This window comes from Nannospalax galili, unplaced genomic scaffold, assembly GCF_000622305.1.
Source record: "Nannospalax galili isolate Female #2095 unplaced genomic scaffold, S.galili_v1.0 scaffold217, whole genome shotgun sequence".
Lineage (NCBI taxonomy): Eukaryota > Metazoa > Chordata > Mammalia > Rodentia > Spalacidae > Nannospalax > Nannospalax galili.
Window position 1 is genome coordinate 3,583,288 of NW_008340643.1, and position 16,870 is coordinate 3,600,157.

A 16,870-nucleotide genomic window follows, 5' to 3' on the forward strand; every position below is an offset into this window, starting at 1 on the left:
GGAGCCCTTATACTCTAATATCCCTGCTACTGTCTGCTGTGGTGTCAGCACCCCCAGCCATTCCCCACTACTTGCCCATCTGGTGAATCTAGTCAGCCTTTCTAGAGGTCTTTGTTTTAGGAGGGTCAGCTGTTCCTTATCTGGCAACAATCAGTTGTCAATATTCCTTTAGATAAGATTGGGGTCTGCTGTTCATTTTCCCAGTTGTATGCTGGGTTACTATTTGGGAGTCCCTTTGGACACCCTGGCCAACAATCAAAAGAAGGTGTCTCCTATCTGGCATTATTGCTTGTTATGTAGCCTTTAGCTATACATATGGACTCTTAAAAAAGTATATTGGCCCCTTTAATCTTTGGTTATACTTTCCTTTTGGGTGTTTAAGGCCATACAGTTGGCCCAGATAAACCAATTTATTTTTACTCTTAAGGTCGTTTGAGGATCTGTTCCTCAGGGGTTACATGGGCTTTGGAGGAGCCCCTGGCTCCTTTCTTTTACCAGTTCAGCCTATGTGAAGATAAGTCAAAGGTCCTGCTCGACCATGGTTGGCTTCACTTGGAAGCATGGAGGAAATGATTCCTCTGTGTTGACCGTCCTCTTTGTAGACTGTACAACCTACTGACAAATTATACATAGCAGATCTAGAAATATATGGCTAGGTAAGGTTTATCTGAGAACAACTGGTCTTTGCCCGATTTATCTACATGGCACACAGTAATTAAAAGTACCAGACTGGTGGAACTAACCTTCTTGGATGTTTAACAGACATACTTTGAGGCCTATACTAATTTGGTCAGAGGGACATAAAGGACACTTTTTGCTTCTTGCCCTCCTAGGTCAGACTAGGAGCATCTCTCAAAATGTCCTGTAAGTGTGGTGGGTCACCTGTCCTCTTGATCAAGGAGGCCGAGGAGACCCCACCAGATGGACTTGAACCATAACATTTTCCTACAAGCATATTTTACACTTTCACCATGTTCTCCCATACTTTTATTATTACTTTCGTACTTTAAAATATTTCTTAGAAGAGTAGTTGATATAGATTTGTTTGCTGTTGTTTTATGCATCTAAACCTTCGTGCTTGTCCTTTTCATCTCCATAATTATGGAGCAAAATCCAATACTTAAAGCTTCTCTTGGTCGATTTGTTTAAAGTAGACACTGTTTTATCCTTTTCCCGTCTAAAACTCTTTGTTCTTGCCTCTGTGAAGCTGTTCCTCTATTTAATCCTGGCCATATGACTAATACTTCCTCTGTCTGTCTCCTAAATGAGTGTTGTCTGAGATTCTGTCCTCAGCTATTTTCCCACCGTACATACTCTGTTTGGATGAAGTTGTTGTTGGTTTCCTCTAGGCTTTACCTTTCACTTCAATGTAAATAGCTCAACGATCTGGCTGCGTATCAATTCTGATTCAGTCTTTTTAGCAGCTTGCTAGACAGTTTTATATAGTTTAGTCTATCTTTAAGCCATTTCTAATTTAGTATGCTCAAACCATAATTATTTTCACCTCCACAAATTCTCTATTCCATGTCTACTGTACCCTTCATCCTTTTGCTCAGGCTTGAGCTCCTGGCATAATGTTATCTTTCCCCTCCCCATTTTGCTATGAATGTGATCAGTCACTCCTCTCATTTATGGTCACTTCTATATATTCTCTGCCTGTCCTCATCTATCCACCTCGGCCCAAGGCCTGTTTATAGAGTGTTCACTGATCTTCCTTCCTCTACTTTTTCACATTTCCAAACCCACAACTTCCTCATCTTTTTCATAACACCTAAATTCAGCCACATATTCATGTTCAAACATCTGTAAATATTCCTTTTTATCAAAGTAAAGTTCACATTCCTCTAGCTTTCTAAAGATAAAATATATTTCTGGTATGTTTAAGAAGATACATGGCTTTATAACGATTCCTACAGTTGAGATATGACACCAAAATTACACCTGCAAATGGAGGCCATGAAAAAGGGACAAGAAATGATAGACAAGAAACAAGAGAAATTGTTGTTTTTCATTTTTATTTTGGTTTTTAGTTTTGTTTTGCTTTTTTGAAAGGGGATAAGAGATAGTTTATTCCATAGTCAAATATGAGTGACCATGGCCTGGGAATACAGATTCAGGTTACAACAAATTCCATATTACAGTGTGGTAACATTATGTGTTTTAGTAACAGAACAAAAAAAAAGTCATAAATCAAGACTTTTCAAGTACATTGGTGGAGACATTCAGTAGGCGGGCCTAGCAAAGCAGGAGCTGGGGGTTCTACTATAGATCTCAGATGCTATCTGATGCCATTCTTAGCTTTTTGATTGCTGGGACCTGGTGGTCTGCTGTTTTCAACAGGCTCATTTCAACTCTACACTCCCTGCTGCACATAAACATGTATAAATCATTTGCTGTATAATATTAGTATTTAAATAGGTTGCCCCAACTTCAACTCTTCCCTAAGAAAAGTCAAGAAAAGTTATCAATAGGTTATTAAATTTTTTTCACCTTGGTGGGGAGGAGCTTTGAAATAAATAAAACCTTTATAACCTTTCAAACAAAACTTAACATTTCTCAGTACAAGTTCATCCACTGGGGTCTAGTCAGCCTATCTAGAGTCACTCCCTTATAGGAGATCAGCTCTTCCTCACCAAGTAGTAATTAACTGCCCAATAGTTCTTCAGCTAAGATTGGGGACTGCTGTCCATTTCCACAGTTCTGTGCTGGGTTTTTGTCTGCTTGAGTTTGCAAGAGTCTTGTGCGTGCTGTCAACATTGCTGTAAGTTCATAAGAACAAGTTTCCAGGAACCTGTATGACTGTATTTCCATATGGTCATGCACCTCCTCCCCTGGCTCTTAACAATCTTTCTGCCCCCCTCTTCCACAATGGTCCCCGAGCCCTGGGTTCATTACCCTCTGTTTCATGAGAGTTTCACTGATGAGAGATGAGACATGCATTAGTGTTCTTTCTACCTCTTATTCTACTATGTTCTGTAAATCTTAGGTATAGAGGTTCCACTATAGATGAGAGATGTCAGGGGACACTAATTTGACTCGATATGCCTTAACAAATGACAGAATGCATGAAATCCAGTGTTGGGGCTATGGGAGGGTGCCAGTAGGGAAGGGGTTATAAAGATGATCAAGACATTGTGAATGAAAAACACAAAAATTCGATAAAAACTATAAAAAAACATTTCTGACAGCCTAAGCATTGGCATATTTTTGTAATTTAACCCCATATCAGCCAGGCATGGTGGTTCATGCCTTTAATCCTAGCACTGATGAGGCAGCGGCAGGCAGATCTCTGTGAGACTGAGGCCAGCCTGGTCCATTCCCAGGCTAGCTGGGGGTATAGGAAAATCCTGTCTCAAAAAAATGCATTAAACCCCATATTACGGCCTCTGCTTTCTTTCCCCCATTGCTTTTCCTGCACACACCTTATATTTGATCCAAATCAGTCTCCATACTCGTTAGCGGTTTTGCCACTCCTCAGTGTTTCATACAACTAGAAACATTCTTTTGCCCTGAATTCCTAATTTTCCAATTTGAAAGACATTTAGGCCAGCTACAGTATCATCTCTTCCCCCACAGTTATACCGAAATTACCAAATCATACTTTATCTCCTTTCCATTAGCATTTCCTCATCTACCTTTTATTATTACCTGAGTGTTCTCTCTACCACTAAATAAGCAAATCCAAGAATCACATTATCTTTGATTACCACAAAAATGTCTGACATTGCATTTGAAAAATTAAAAATAAATTTGGTGAACTGAATTGTGACTCAAATACACACACACACACACACACACACACACACACACACATATGTGAGACCAGAGAGAAACTTGTTGCTTAAATTATTCAATCATATAAAGGCATTGCCATATATTAATAACACAATATGTGAAGGTGTTTGGTGTTAATTTTTAATATAATCAAAGGTTTACATTGATAGATCACTTAAAATATTGCTTCTAATATTTTTACTTGTAACAAACTAGTATTTACACTAAAATTAGATTGATGGAAATTTATGATGTTTATAATAATACAGATCCACGAAATAGAATTATATATAGCACTAGAGACCAATACTATTTCCCAATTTCTTTTTATGGATTTGATAATTTATATAGTATTCTTATGTTTATAATATGCATATATGTTAATGAGAAATACTACTTATTCAGACCATTATGACCTCCAGATCCTTAAAAGCTGTTGACCAGTTAAGGGCTATCTTGGGTAATGTGTAAGAATAGAATTCATTCTGTACAGGCTGTACTTAGTATAATAATGGCATCATTGTTTCACAGAAAATATAATTGATTATAATCTATAGGATGGTATGTTTCTGTGTATATACTTTTTTAAATAAGAAGAAAGGTGACCCAAATTGAAGGAACAATTCTCATTTTCATGAGTATTTTCTCATTAGGAATTAGGCCTATTAAATATGAATCACATGGTTTACAGGAGCATTATATGGGGAAGCATAAAGGAGAAATGCAAATTTCATTTTGCATATACAGTAAAAGACAGTTTTATCTATTAAAAATAATATAGAATGTCTCAATCAATCTTAATCATCTTTATATCCCCGTCCCCTCAGGCACCCTCCCAGAGTCCCAGAGCACTCCCCCCCAAAACTGAAGCCCACATACTCTGCCATCCCTGTTAAGGTCCACTGTGTCAAGACAGTATCCCAAGACATTCCACAGTGCAACTCCATTCACTGAGGTGTAGTCAGCCTATGTAGAATCCCTTGTTTTAGCAAGATCAGCTCTTCTTCATCTAGCAGCAATCAGTTGCCAATATTTCTTTAGGTAAGACTGGGGTCTGCTGTTCATTTTCCCAGATCTATCCTGGGTTTAAATGCACAAAAATTCAATAAAAAACAAACTTTAAGAAAGAATTCTGAGGAAGGCATACGTTATATCTCCAAACTCTATTTTTCAAAATTAAATTTAATTCTAAAATAAAAATAACTATACCACCAGAGATATACCTTTGCAAAAAATGAATGTGTTTATAATGGTCTAGATTTCTACATAGGCAAAACTGTTTTCTTTGAAAAAGTTGAAGTATGGTCTTCACAAAATTTTTGCCCTACGTGTTAATAAATCTTATACTTTGAGAAGCAAATATTTTAAAATCCCATTTTGATGGAAATAAAATAACTTGCTGATAAATGAATCCTCCAAAATACCTGGGGCTCTTTCAATATTTAGTGTGTAAAATGAACTCCATAAAAGTATTTCTTCACAAAATAGCACATAATCATTTAGTTTCTATTATTTTTTCGATATAAAGTAGCAGGTTAATATGCACTGTGTTACTTAGTTTTGTTATTCGATTTTTAATATGCTGTGTCCTCAGCCTTCATAAAAGCCTCTGGCTTTTAATAACAAACAAGCCAATCTGGTCAAAACAAGGTAAAGATACCAAGAAGTGGAAGCAGCTATTCAAAATAGTAAGCTATAAACAAGTTTACTGGATAAAAAAGGTCAACTGATAAATTGTGGAATGTGTACCTGAAACATGATTCTAAGGCGTTGAGGACTATCTAAAGTAAGCCATAACATAATATTTTTAAAAACAGTTTACCAATTTGTGAATTCTGTATATTTGATAATTTTTATTGGTTTGGTTTAATGTTCTCTGTCATATAGTAATGTTGTAAAACAGATCAAAGTCTTCAAAAATACCATCATCAAAATCATCTTGGAGCACTCCATTTGGGAACCTACTAAATCTGTATTTCTGGGCATGAAACCTGTGTCTGCATTTTAATTGAATCCCTAAATACTTCTCATGTAGCGACCTGAATCTGAAAATTATTGTATTAGCTTCTATATATTTGACTGTAGTTGCACTGCTTTTCACCAGTGCTTCTAAATTGTTCTGCCAATTAAAAGCTACCATACTGATTTTTAAAAGAAGTGGTTAGTTTCTTCCTCTTCTCCTGTGATTGTGTCTGTTAAAGTAATTAAGGGAATCTCAAATGTCTTCATGTAGATTTAAAGTTTAATAACATTACATATATGAGTGCCTAGAAAGTTACAGAATATCGATTGAATATTTATATTTCACTTACAATCATTTAGCTATGTTTATTTTAAATAGTGATCTTAATTTTAGTATTTGTGTGTAATATTTTTCATTCTGGTTGAAAATATTAATCATCTTGATCATCTCATGTATCTCCTTAGACTTTTTCTTATAGGATCACATCAGTATTGTTGAATAGGTACCAGTACTTCATTTTTCAAAGATTATTAAACCTCACAATTGTAAATGTAGTAATTCTAAGGACTGTGCCATAACTGGTGAAAGTTTTTACATATTTGAAATTTGACTGGAACAATGAACAGCATAATCCAGTAATGTTGAATTTTATAAGAAAAATATTAATTAAAAATATTAATAATTGGCCTTTTGCATATTGATTTGAATAATATTGTGGCATTTGTGTTTCTAAATATACTAAAATTTAAAATGTCAAAATTGCAGATTTCTGTGTTTTTAGCATGTTTGTATAAATGGCATGGGTTTTGGTTTCATTTCTGTTGCTCTGATAAAATAGCTGGACAAAAAGCAACTTAGGGAAGAAGTTGATTTATTTAAGATAACAGTTACAGGCTACAGTCCATCATTGTGCGGAAGTCAAGGCAGGAACTTCAAGCAGCTAGTTACATCACATCCACAGTCAAGAGCAGAAAGAACTGAACGCACAGATACTTGATTGCTTGTTTGTGCTCAGCTTATTTTCCTTTTTAGTTCAGGATCCTCTGCGTAGGCAGTAGTGCCACCCACAATGGGCTGGGTCTTCCCACCCCAATTAACTTAATTAAGAGAATCCCCCACAGGCATGGCCACAGACCAACCCAATGCAGACAGTCTGTCACTGAGATTCTTCTCTCAGGTTATCCTAGGTTTTGACAAGTTGGCAATTAAAGCTAATCACACTTGATTTTTTTATTCATTTTTGTGTGCCTGAAACAATAGATTACTAGTTGCTCAATCAAGAGGGAAAGGCATCTATTCTATATTGTCCAATTTGATGTATATAATTTCATTAAATCATTACTAAATATATTTTGTATCTATTAGTATGTTTAAATTTAACATTGATGGAATTGGAAATATTAACATTTAATATTTCACAGTATTTTTGTAAGCTTGCATCCATTGCACTATTGTCCTCTTACATGCCCAGATTGTCCCATCTTTAGGAAGTAGGGATCTCTTCATGTTGACTCCTAGAACATTAGTGGTTTTAAGTAGCTTCCTTGTATGTTACATCACAGTATAGTCCAATCTTATTTTACATTTCTTATCCCTAATCTGGAACTGGCCATTTTCCAAGAAGGCCCAGGAAATGGCACTATCAAGACACAAAACAGGGCCTGGAGAGTTGGCTCAGCAGCTAAGAGCACTGGCTGCTCTTGCAGAGGACTGGGGTTCAAATCCCCGAACCCACATGACAGCTAACTCTCCCTAACTCCAGTTCCAGGGGAACCCAACACCCTCTCTGGCTTCCATGGACATTGCACGACATGGGTGCACTTATGTACATGCAGGCAATACCTTCAGACACATAAAATCAAAATAATAAATAAAATATTTTTGAAGACCACGGAACAGGGAGAAGTTAATTATCACTAGATTGATCTTTGTTAGTATGCCTTTTCAGAAAGAAAATAAATATTTGGGCTGGAAAGATGGTTCAGTGGTTAAGAACACTGAATGCTCTTGTACAGGACTGGGGTTCAAATCCCAGCACCCATATGACAGCTAACAACCATCCGTAACTCCACTTGCAAGGGAGCCAACAGCCTCTTCTGACCTCCAAAGGCATTGCACGACACAGTGAACTTACATACATGCAGGCAGTATACTCACATACATAAAATAAAAATAATAACTAAATTTTTTTAAAAGAAATATGTGTGTACTTATACATAAATGCACATATACATAAACTATCAAGAGACTATAAAATTCTGTTTTACTTCTTTAGTCATATCTGTGCATCCACTTTCTCCCATGCTAAAAAAATGTATCAATGATACAAAGAGTAATAGAATGACACTTGCATAATTTTTTGTTAAATTTTCATAAAGCACATAGGACAGATTTAGCACAATAATACAAATACTGCTTCTAATGAGAAGTGGTTTCTGAAAAAAGTTTTGATATTATTTTAATATTTCTTTGTGTTATTTCAAACTATACATGATAGTAAATTATTGTATTTTGAGGAGATCAGAAGTGGTTTCTGTATGATTATTATGCCACTACTATGGTATATGTTTAGATTATATTTACTTTTTTATCCTAAGGAGAATCTATTTGAAGTATGAATATTTAATTATATCCTCTGATTCTGTGAAGGTAGACAAATAAAAACCTTACATACATTACAGCTGAAGCAAGATATCAAAGCAGCATGGAAAATCTGGGCAGCTTCCCAGCTTTTCCGAAATCATTGTGTTTGAAATTAATTTCTGTAAAATTTAATTCTTCTAAATTCAGACATAATTACAAGTGCACTTTCCTTATATAAATATCTTATCTTTACCTTGGCTTCTCTGTATGCATAATTCATAATTAGGTCTTAGGTGTTGACTTCCTGTAAATATATACAGATATAGATATGACTGTAGACATTTTGTTTCTTTAGAACTTGAAACTCAGTATAAGTATTACCCTTAGATTCTGAAATGAATCAGACCTCAATTTTACTTATAAAATCTTGCCCAAATATGCCAGGCATGGAAGCATATGCATTTAATTACAGCTACTTAGAAAGTTGGGGGAAAAGAGAACAAGTGTAAGGCCAGGCTGGGCAACATAATAAGGTCCTATAAAAATGTCCCTGACTAATTCGTGCCTCTAATAAGAATATGTACTTCTCTAAACAAAGCATTATACTTAAATAGTATTATTTTTTTAATTGATATTCCTTTTGTTAAAATTTATTGTAGAGAAAATACAAAAATCCTTAAAATATAATACAGTAGAATATGAATTTTTTGAAAATGTTCCAATTAAGTCTTAATATTTTATACATATAGTAAGTTTTAAAAATTAAAATAACAATGCAGAACAAGAGTAATTTTTACTCCATATATATCCGTCTTTGTGCGAGACAGTTTATTTTCCCACCTAATTCTAGATGACTTTTAACAAAAGATTTATTTTTATTTTATGTGTATGAGTGTTCTTCCTGCTTGTCTTTATGTGCACCGTGTTTGTGCAGTGCCCGAGGAGATCAGATAAGGGTATCTGATTCCCTGAAACTAGAGTTACAGATGGTTGTGAGTTGCCATGTGGGTGCTGGAACCGAACTTGGGTCCTCTATAATTTGATGTAGCAAGTACTCTTAAACACTAAGCCATCTCTCCAGCTCCTTCTCACATCACTTGTATTGGGTTACTTCTGACACCAAGCATGTCCATGCCTAGTTTATAAATTTCTTAAGGAAACTGAGAGATATTAAGTCTCTAAGCAAAGATCATGTCTTTTATATTGTGGCTTATTGTTTAACAAACAGTTGCAGGTAAAACATGTATGGTTCTTAATTTTTTATAATTTCAGAGATTCAGATCTAAGTAAACACTATGAACGTGTGTCAATTTTAAATATGTAGTATAAAGTGGATTTGATAGCTTGCAGTACTTGAAAGTATAAAAATAAAAGATTTTGATTTGACTGTTGAAATAAATTTCAATGTTTTCTTAATGGTCTAACATAACATAAAATCAGTGTTTAAAACGTTGGACATATCGCAGCAAATTCACCTATTACAGGTCAAAGTTTAAGATAGAAAATGATTCTAATAATTTTTCAGTATGCTTCAACATGTAACCTTAGTGTATATTATCCTGTATTATGTGATTAAAATTTAGTCAAATTAGAAAATATATTTAAGAAAAAACAACTGACTATCAAAGCTTAACACTACTAATCCTTTGGTTATTAGCACTCCGGATTTTCCCATTCTTATTTCAGATTTTACTTGCAATGTCAGTTGGATCTTGCAGCAATTCCAGACAACATACTTAAAAGGAATGTTAGATTTTTTTTGATCATAGTATTTTTTTTCTTTTTTCAGGATTGTACTGTATATGAAACAGAGAATAAAATTCTTCATGTGGTAAGTATACTTGGAAATATTTTATCTTCATCCAACAATACTTATTTAGTAATCAAAATGTTATAGATTACAAAAAATAAGCCATAAGAAAAAAAACTACTTGACTATTTTAGTTAAAGGGTATTTTTAGGACACCTACAAAAGAATCAAAATGTGTTGGTTATACCCATCCTATCTTATCCAATGGAAAATATGATCTAGTAGTTCAAGATTATATTGAGGCAAGATTTGAGTAAAATAAGATAATCCAGAAAAATATAATTGTAAATATGATTTTTCACTGTCCATCTCTGACAAAAAGATCAGAGAAAGACACACTCGTGTATAAAGGAGTAATTCACTTCTATATTCATTTGGATGAAATATTTCCTAAGAAAATCAAACTTTCTTGCTCAGATTTCATACTCAAGAAACAAACTTCTAACTGGTAATTTGGCAATATGTGTTGAATCAATTATTGGCTTTGCTGATTTTTTAATATGTACTTATTTTGTGTGTGTTGGGGGGATACATACATGTCACAGCATGCATATACAGGTCAGTGGACAACTTTCATCTGGCTGGACCTTTTATTGCTAGAAGTGAGGTATAGGTACATTATACTTCGTGGAAAACTATCTCTTTTATTGCTAGTGAACAGCTTGCTTCCTTTTGTTTAAATCTACTTTTTAAATTTTATTTCTTGTGAATTTCATACAATACATTTTGAACATATTTAGATTCCCTTCTGTGTCTAACCTCTGCACCAAATTTCTGTACTCTCCCACACTGAAGGAGAAATCTACTTTATACTTTATTTTTGAGATTTTCATACCATATATTTTGATGATACTTAGATCCCCTCCCCTATCTCCCACAGCACCCACCCAATTTGACGTACTGTTATACACACACACACACACACACACACACACACACACCTATATACACACATATATAAGTATGTAAATAAATAAAGCCTGTAGAGTCAGATTTGTGTCCCTAAATATCCTTCACTGTAGGCTCATTCACTGGACCCATCCAGAGTTCCATCCCTGTAAAACACTGTCTCTCCCCCTCCTAGCAGTCATCAGTTTCCAATTGATTTGGTTGGTTCCAATGTGTCTTAATACTTTCTTCACCTCTGGTAAGAGAACATGGCACTTCTTCAGTTATCAGGTAGTAGTTAATGAAGATCCATATGTCTTGGCTGTTTTGTTTTTACATTAAGTTCATGCCTGTAGGAGTTTTTAATTGGTTGAATAACCATTAAACGATAGTGTTTTGTTTCTCGAAAATGAGACATTTATGAAATGTCTTACATAAACTTATAGTGGGTAGCATTAATTCAGAATGTCAGCAATACTGAGTTAATGTTCTTCCCTTCATTATGAAATAGTGGTGACCTATGTTATTTATTAAGGTGATCTCAGGAATGAACAATTAGTGTACTCTACTCCTTACTATTCTAAGAAGAAAAATAATTACCTCTAACTCCCTTTAGATCCAACGATCACTCTAGAGAATAAAAAAGCAATAATATTTATTTGGGGTCTATATATTATAAGCATTAATTTAGATCCTATAAATATATTACAGGTTGAATAGCAATTCACAAATTCATCCAAAATGTGAAACTGTTTTGTATTTGTGTGTGTGTGTGTGTGTGTGTGTGTGTGTGTGTGTGTGTACATGCTCATGCACACAAATGGACCATGGGACATATGTGAAGTTCAGAGAACATCCTGTGGAAATCTTTTTTCTCCTTCGACCATGTGGATTGGGCTCTGGAAATCAAATTCAGCTCATAAGGCTTGTCAGCAAATGTCTTTACCCTTTGAGATATCTCATTAGCCCCCTAATTTGAAACCGGTGGAAAATTTCATACCTGACATCCAATGATAGGCTGCAATCAAAACTCAGGCATGACACAACTAATTCAACATCTCCAAGGAAAATATGATTCACTCAGACCCTTTTAGTGCTGATACATCTTTTTCATGTGTCCCCTGCAACTATACTTACAAAGTGTAACGAAATGGCATGTGTGCAGGCCAATAGTAGGTTCCTCATGAGACATGTGCACATTACTTATTTTAGCATGTTTATTTATTTGATGTTGCTTATTCCCTGGGCTATGATAGGAAGATGCTGCTGAAAATCCCCCAAAATAAAGCCTGTAGATACAGGTACCAGTGGAAAAAAATTTCTGTTCATCTTCAATGTAGAATATTAAGCTGTTGGAAAAAACTGGACAGCATTGTAAGTATGAAACTTCTTACAGCAGTGTGTGGTATTGGAATGAGCACCATATATGACTTGAAGAAACAGGAGGATGAACTGCTGAAGTATTGTGCTAGACGTTAATGAAAAATACAAAAATACTCCATAAAAAATGAAGATCTCGAGTTTGTATTTAATTAGTGGACCTATCAGCACTACAATTAACACATTCCACTTAATGTTGTTCTGATCATGACGAAACAAGAACAAATCTGCCACAATGAACTGAAACTTAAAGAGAACTGTGAGTATTCAGTAGGATAGCTGCATAAATTTAATAAAAGACACAACATGAAAGTTTTAAAAATTTGTCGAAATATGGTATAAAATCGCTATCAGGCTACATATCTAAGATAGATGATAGATAGATGATGATAGATGACAGATTAGATAGATAGATAGATAGATAGATAGATGATAGATAGATAATAGATAGGTAGAGATAGGTAGATATAGATAAAATTTAATGAGCTGGGCATGGTGACGCACGCCTTTAATTCCAGCACACGGGAGGCAGAGGCAGGCAGATCTTTGTGAGTTTGAGGCCAGCCTGCTCTACATAGAAAGTTCCAGGCCAGCTGGGATTACAGGGAAACCCTGTCTCAAAAAGACCAAAAAATAAATAAATAAATAAATAAATATAATGAATTTTATGTTTAGAGTTGGATCCCATTTCCAAGTTGTCTCACTGTGTATACAAATATTCCACAATAAAAATGCATAATCAAAACACTTTGTGCTCCAAAGTATTTTAGATAAAGATACCCAACTTATATCTCATTTACTGATAATTTTGCAGTTGGTGAAACCATGAATTACAAATATTAAACTAGTTGAGTGCTGAATTGGAATACAGATCTGACACCCAAGTCCATGCCCTTTCTAGATTTAATAGTTGCTACCAATCCTAGTTCACTGAGATTTTGTGAAGTGTACTGTTTTGTTTCCTGTGGAACTCAGGTCTCCTAATTAGTTTTGCCTGTTGTTTCAATAACTAAAGAAAACGAGCAGACCCTTTCAGTCCAGCATTTTATTTCCTTTGAATGACTGTTTTGTCGGCTTTGAATTTTCTGCAACAATGACTGTTGCTCCTGAAGTATTGAATTTACTGAATTAGACTTTGACATGTTGCTGTAAGTTCTTCATTGTGTTTACTTCAAGACTTTTATTGAGGTCAGTATGTGTGTCACAATTTTCTCTTTATTATATAGTTTCTCAGGAATAATCTCTTTTCTATGATTGGTATTTAAAAAAACCCTGTAATTCCCTCTCTGTGTTGGGTGCTAGAAACAGATTAATCTGATAAATGGAATAATAGGTCCAAAGACAATAAATGCATATTTGTAATCAGCATTCAATGTTCAATTAACAAAGTTTAAGTAGGAATATTATGAAATTTCTCTGCTATGAAAGTCTTAAATATAATTTTGATTAGTTATGCTAATGAAATAAGTTCTTTCAGATTATAAAATATTTGAAATTTTATAAAACTAAAATAAATGCTAAATATTTATATTTTAAAGTAATTTTAAATATTCTAATTGCATTTAAATTTTTAAAGATTTTTTTATTTCTTAAGTAAAGTACTAATGATTAATTTAGTAATAAGTTGACACCTCACTTCTCTTTCTCATGAGCTACTTGCTATTGCAAATGAGTGACAAAACAATATTTCAAACTGTAGAAATCAGTGCAATATGTTTACTTTGGAAAATGCTGCATTCTAGCTCATGAGAATTTTAGCATCTTGTCTGGTGATGATGGAAACGGTGGACGACATTAATCAGTCAATTCAGCTCACTGTGGTTATATGTCATGCTAGCATTCTGCTTCCCACCCTGGCTTCTTTATGCAAAGATTTTCCAGCCTCCACTAGAAGACTGTTCAAAAACAAAACTCTCTTGAACTTTTTCATGGAGCATTCGGAAGAAAAATTCATAGGCCTCTTAAATAGCAATTTCAATTTTACAGTACTTTAGATTATGTATAATATCCTTCCTGATCTGATTGAAACTAATATTTACATAAGTAACAAAATAAAATTTCAAATGCTGCATGTAGTGTAATAATTGTTAAAAAAAACTAAGAATATTTATGCTGGAGAAAATAATTTGAATGATGCATGCAGTAGACTAGATCTCTTATTTTGTCTTAACAGTTGTCAAGAGGAAGGAGAAATGATCATTTAGGAAAAGTTGCTAACCCTCGGGATTCTACAAAGAAATACAAGTATTGCAGCACTATTTAGAAACTGGGAAAAGTTAGAGAGCTGAAGAAAGTTGGGAGATGTTATGTCTTTTCCTAAATTAAGTCAATATATAAGCATTAGTAAAGAAAAAGAACAAAAAGAGAAGAGGAAAATCATCTAGTATATTACAATATTAAAATAACCCTGCCTCAAAGGTAGGCATATTAAAAATATTTAATGTTCTTAGTAAGAGTCAAAAGAACATTACTTCTTTTTAAAAGGATATCATATTATAAAGAAGGTAGGTCCATTGTAGACTACAAGCTAAGTGAAATAAGAAAATCCTTGTATAAAATTAACAGCAGAAAAATCAAAGTGAAACCACACTAAAAGAAATTAAAAAACAGACTGGATATTAAAGAAAATATGAAAGTAAGACACATGATGGACTTTAATAACATAGTACTGAGATGTTTATAAATTAAGAAAAAGGAAAATTTGGAGGAAAAAAGGCTTTAGAGAATAGATTATGGTTAATTCATCATCAATTGTTATTTTCTGAGAAAGAAAACAACAGGAAACAAAGGACATAATAGAATAATTTTGGAATAGAAATTTGGATACTCACCAAAGTTAGAAAATGTATTGGAAAGATAATAATTTCAAGATATTATTCTAGTAATATTTTACAAACTACAGTGGCAAGACCCAATCCTGAATCATTCAGTCAGAGGGACTAAATAGTGAAAGGAGCTGAGCTTGGTGATGCAGGCATGTAATCCCAGCACTTGGGAAGTTGAGGCAGAATGATTATGCATTCTAGACCAGCCTGGACTACAAGAGAAAGAGGAGGAGGGAGGGAGGGAGGGAGGGAAGGAGGGGAGAGAGAGAGACAGAGACAGACAGAGAGACAGAGAGACAGAGAGAGAAGTTATTTTAAAGAAAGATATTAAATTGTACTCAGATCTTTATTTTGAAACGACAATTGCAAGAAGCTGGATCAACCTCTACAAGTATTTGAAAGAAAATCAATGGTGAAAGTTCATGTTTGAAAGTAAAGACAGAGGTATTTTTACGTTAATGCAGTTACTAAAGTAACTTTCTTCATAAATATATTGGAATAAGATTATAAAACAAGTGAAGCAAAATGAAATTTGAATTCCAGAATAGGATAGTACAGAATTACAAAGGGACAAAAGATAGATAGAAACAGATGACATGATTAAGAACTAAAAAGTATATAGTAATGCTAACTGTTATTTAATGACAATTTAACAGAATATAAAAAATAATGTATATCCTATGTTTTGTTTTTAATTGATAATCTCCACATTTCAATATTAAATCAAAACAGCTACCAGTATTCTCCAGTAGCAATCAATCTCAGTCAACAAGGACTTCTTATAAAACAGTAATAAAATATAAATATCCACCAATCCATTCACATGCATATTTTTTAACTTTTAGTTTTCTCATTTTTGAGAATTTTACATGGGTATAGTTTTGCATTATTTGCATCCCTCCTGGTCCCACACCGTCTCCTCCTATGTCCCTCTTCTCTCTCTCTCTCTCTCTCTCTCTCTCTCTCTCTCTCTCATTTCTTGCCCTCTGATTATTATTCTTGCATATACATATATACATTTATAAATATGCATACATTTGTATATACTTCACTGAGTTCATTTACTGGTGCTCGTGTGTACCTATGTTTAGGGCTATTCATTTGGGACTAGTTAACCTCTCAGGGAGCTAGTCCCTGGAGAAAAATCATTCTCCCTTGCTCAGCATCCATTGATTGCTTGTAGCTCTTCATCTTGAGGTGGTAGCCCATGATATTTCCCCCAACCATTGTCATGTCAGCTGGTTTTGTCATTGTCCAGATCTCATTAAGCAACCATACTATGGAGAGTTCATTGGTGCAGCTTCCTTAGCATGTCTGGAATGCATTACGTAGCAGCAGGGTCTGAGAGGAAATCAAGGGCTGTGGCAAGACCCTGTGTTATTTTGGGAGTCTCTTGGACTACTGTAACCAACTCAGCGGGAGATGTCCCATGCCTGTCACTGTGAGTTTTGTTATATAGTCATCAGGAATACACATGCACTCACATGTTTATGTTTATTCTTCAATACATTTGCCAAATACTACATTTACTTTGTTTTTCACACCACTTAAGCGTTATCTCTCCTTCCTCTCTCTACCCCTGGATAGCTCTCCCTCCCCAGATAAAGTGTACCCAGTTTCCCCACTTAATAACTCTCATTTTGTACT

The 16,870-nt window shown here is 34.4% G+C and overlaps 1 protein-coding gene across 1 annotated transcript in view; it reads left to right on the forward strand.

The window, feature by feature from the left end:
- Cnksr2 (connector enhancer of kinase suppressor of Ras 2) overlaps positions 1-16,870 on the forward strand; it is a 229,516-nt gene that overhangs the window by 90,943 nt on the left and 121,703 nt on the right. Inside the window, exon 5 of the mRNA XM_029564782.1 lies at positions 10,110-10,151. Coding sequence (XP_029420642.1) covers positions 10,110-10,151 — 42 coding nt within the window. The remainder of the gene's footprint in view (positions 1-10,109; positions 10,152-16,870) is intronic.